A 3190-nucleotide genomic window follows, 5' to 3' on the forward strand; every position below is an offset into this window, starting at 1 on the left:
TAGGACACTGTCAGGTTCTCCTGCAGATTGATTAAATAAGTGAGTACTTGGACTATATACCAAAATGTCTTACCAGTAATACTGGTTAAGTTCCAGTAATGCTCATTACAAATGCTCATCATATATCATGGAGCTCTTCTTGGCTACCAGTGCTCTCATCTACAGCTGCTGTCCAACTTTTTTAGCATTCCTCATCCTTTAGAAGGGATCTAAAGACTTTCAATTCTCTTTTCTTGCCCAACCAGTCATTCCATTTAGCTAAACAGCAGCTTTTAGGCATCTCCTCCATAGGCACAGCTATAATCTTTCCCCCCAGTGGGTGTAATCTGACCGCACCCTATCGTGAATACAATTTACATCTCATTAACATTCCACCAGTCGCGTATCGTGAAAAGGTCTATAGGGCAGTTAGACACTCTCTCTAAATATAATGGACTCTTGATACTAGCCATTAACACTTCTCTGCACTGTATAGAAAGTATAATCAAGAGTCCATGGACTCTTGGTATAATGTAGAGAAGAATTTGCATTACAAGACAAGAATTTTCATTTTGAATTTTTTAGTGTTTTTTGTTTGGAATTGTACTTATCTTTGTTTCCGTTACTCCTACTTGAGCTTAAGTAGTCCATGGCCTTTTGCCAAGTTTTTGAGCAACTTTAAAAATTTGCAAAAAGCACAATTTTGATCAGAATAGGTTTAACTTAATTTGTAACACATGAACAATCTAAATGTACATTGGTCTTTGGCTAAGTTTTTGAGCACTTAAAAATTCCTAACATTATATATCAGTGTATAGGAATAAGGAGCAAAGAAACTATGATAGCGAGGATGAGATAAAGACAAAGAGAGAAAATTGAAGGGAAGAAAGAAAGAGAAAATGGACCAAAAGAAATTGGTCAGTTGACTTAATGTACTAATAGCCTGCTACTTGTTATTTTTATAGATTCTGTCTCCCTCGTAGTTGGGGGCTTATGTAGACTTAAGAGAAAGGGAGAACAAGCAACTAGGCATAGCCCTGGTTAGATTTGATGCCAAAAATGCAAAAGATAAAAACAATTAAACTTCAAGAATTTTGAAGCTTGTTTTTATAAGGCCTCAGCTATGAGTGAGACAGAATGAAATAAATAAAATGTACCAATGCTTGCTTTTCAGTTTTATTTTCGTTTTTATTCTTTCTAGCAAAAAGAGTATATATTATCTAGTTGGTATGGAATGGGATGATGAGACGGCATTTGTCTTGGCTGAAACTATAGATGGTAATGAAAGAGAGAATAAAGTATGTAGCTCAAGAGATGATGGAACTACATATATTTTTGTTTTGTACCTGCTTTTAGTTCCTTTGAAAAAATACTTATACAGATGAAGCTAGATTTAATAACCAGTTTACTAATGCACAAGCACCACATTATTTGTACGTTTTTACAAAATTTAAAATTATTATATTGAGAATGATAGACAAAGAAGAAATGAGCATAAGTTGGACAATAATTTTTTTAAATGAAAGAGAGAGAAGGATTACTGAGAAACCTTTTCCTCACTGATGACAACCATAGTATTTATGATGAGACCACCATGCAAGAGTGTGAAAGGTGAGAAACAAGCATGCTCACTATCTCTTATCCCCTCCCCTGATCCTAAGTTTGACGTTTTTCTCTCATGAGAATGAGAACATTATCTCAGAGATGCATTAAAGTTTGTAGGAGCTAGGGAATGACATACTTTAATGTAAAAAAATGATATTTGGTAGGCTTGGGACAAATATTATTTTCACTTTACCCATCATTTTATCATTCCACATGTATTTGTATTGATGTTCCTTCATTAGTTTATGAACTGTAATAAGCTAGATATATATACATAATGTTGACTTGATCGAAGTTCTTCAAATTATGCACATAATTTTTAAGCAAATATTTTACATTATGAATAACAGCATAACAAAATTAGCTGTGTAAAGCAGCAAAATTTCAATAATAATGATAATAGAGTGTGGACAATAATAAAGACATAATAATTATAATAGTAATTCTATAATAACTACCAATAGAAATAACAAGTAAATACTGAGCATTACAACTGTAAAAAACATTATCAAAAATAGGAAAAATAATTTCTGGAAAAATTACCTAACAAGAAGTCTTCATTATTCTTGAAGGTATTAAAGTCAACATTAATAATGCCACCATGGTAATATTGTGAAGCAAACAATCAAATGTGTTTTGTAGAAGTAAAAGTGAAGTAGAGAATAAGTGTGATGTGGTGAATTGGTGGATTGGTACACAAACAAAAGAGTTGAAACAAGCCGAACAAAATGATGAAACAAACAAAAATGAACAAGAGGAATAAAGTATGACAAAGACAATTACAAGAAAGCAATCTATTTTGCATAGTATTATAGTTTAGGATATAAATGAAGGACGAGGTTTAGTAGCTATGGGCAATACTTGTCTTTTTTCTGCTTCTTTAATCATTTCTTGTATTAATTTTACAAAGTAAAAGCGTCTGAGCAACAATTTGACTATAGACTCTCCTCCTTTGATTGACTGTGCTGCATCAATGTCTCTTTGAACTGGTTTTAACTGATACTTTTCCATTAAAATACAAACCATTTCCAAGTGACCGCTCAAACAAGCAAAATATAAGAGACCTTTAGAGTCGTGTGTCTCTAAATAACGATTGCAGTTAAGTTTATTCAAATAATGTAATACTAGTGGCATGTTACCAGCTTGACAGGCAGCATGAAGACCAGTGAATCCATTAGTGTCTTTGTCTTCAGGATGAATATCAAAAGATTGAATGAGATACAGTGACATCTGATAATGTCTACCAGCATAATGAAGTGGAGACCGACCAGCTTTATCCTTAGGAGTTGGATTATTCCTAACATAAGGTACAAGATACTGGTATATCTCTTTATCTCCTTGCTTTGCTAATATGTGTAAACATGTCACTCCATCTTTATCCTGGGACTCTGGATCAAGACTGTATGACTCCACTAGGAATTGAATTATATCCTTACTACCACTCTGAGCAGCTCCATGAAGCAATCCTTCCTCATTATTATTGACACTATAAACATTAGCTGGATACACCTCAGAGAGATACAGTGTCATCCTATAGTGACCATTTTGACAAGCTAAATGAAGAGAAGAACAACCATCACCATTGACTGCTCCAAGGAGCTTCTCA

At 33.7% G+C, this 3190-nt stretch overlaps 2 protein-coding genes and 1 long non-coding RNA gene across 3 annotated transcripts in view; 1 reads left to right on the forward strand and 2 right to left on the reverse strand.

Annotated features, from left to right (window-relative positions):
• Nucleotides 1-855: 855 nt before the first annotated feature.
• LOC109584531 (uncharacterized) lies at nucleotides 856-1440 on the forward strand. The gene is made up of 3 exons (XR_002186058.1): nucleotides 856-896; nucleotides 1181-1277; nucleotides 1336-1440. It is a non-coding gene; the product is annotated as an uncharacterized LOC109584531 (long non-coding RNA).
• Nucleotides 1441-2400: 960 nt separating this feature from the next.
• Nucleotides 2401-3114, reverse strand: LOC109584523 (espin-like). The gene has a single exon (XM_020000288.1). The coding sequence runs from the start codon at nucleotides 3112-3114 to the stop codon at nucleotides 2401-2403; it is 714 nt and encodes a 237-aa protein (XP_019855847.1).
• LOC109584524 (serine/threonine-protein phosphatase 6 regulatory ankyrin repeat subunit C-like) overlaps nucleotides 3111-3190 on the reverse strand; it is a 4417-nt gene continuing 4337 nt past the window's right edge. Inside the window, exon 6 of the mRNA XM_020000289.1 lies at nucleotides 3111-3137. Coding sequence (XP_019855848.1) covers nucleotides 3111-3137 — 27 coding nt within the window. The remainder of the gene's footprint in view (nucleotides 3138-3190) is intronic.

This window comes from Amphimedon queenslandica, unplaced genomic scaffold, assembly GCF_000090795.2.
Source record: "Amphimedon queenslandica unplaced genomic scaffold, v1.1 AMPQUscaffold_13202, whole genome shotgun sequence".
Taxonomy (NCBI): domain Eukaryota; kingdom Metazoa; phylum Porifera; class Demospongiae; order Haplosclerida; family Niphatidae; genus Amphimedon; species Amphimedon queenslandica.

Bases quoted from the DNA above. Each gene is read 5' to 3' on its own strand.
- LOC109584523 (XM_020000288.1), bottom strand. From the start codon at position 3,114: ATGACACTGTATCTCTCTGAGGTGTATCCAGCTAATGTTTATAGTGTC.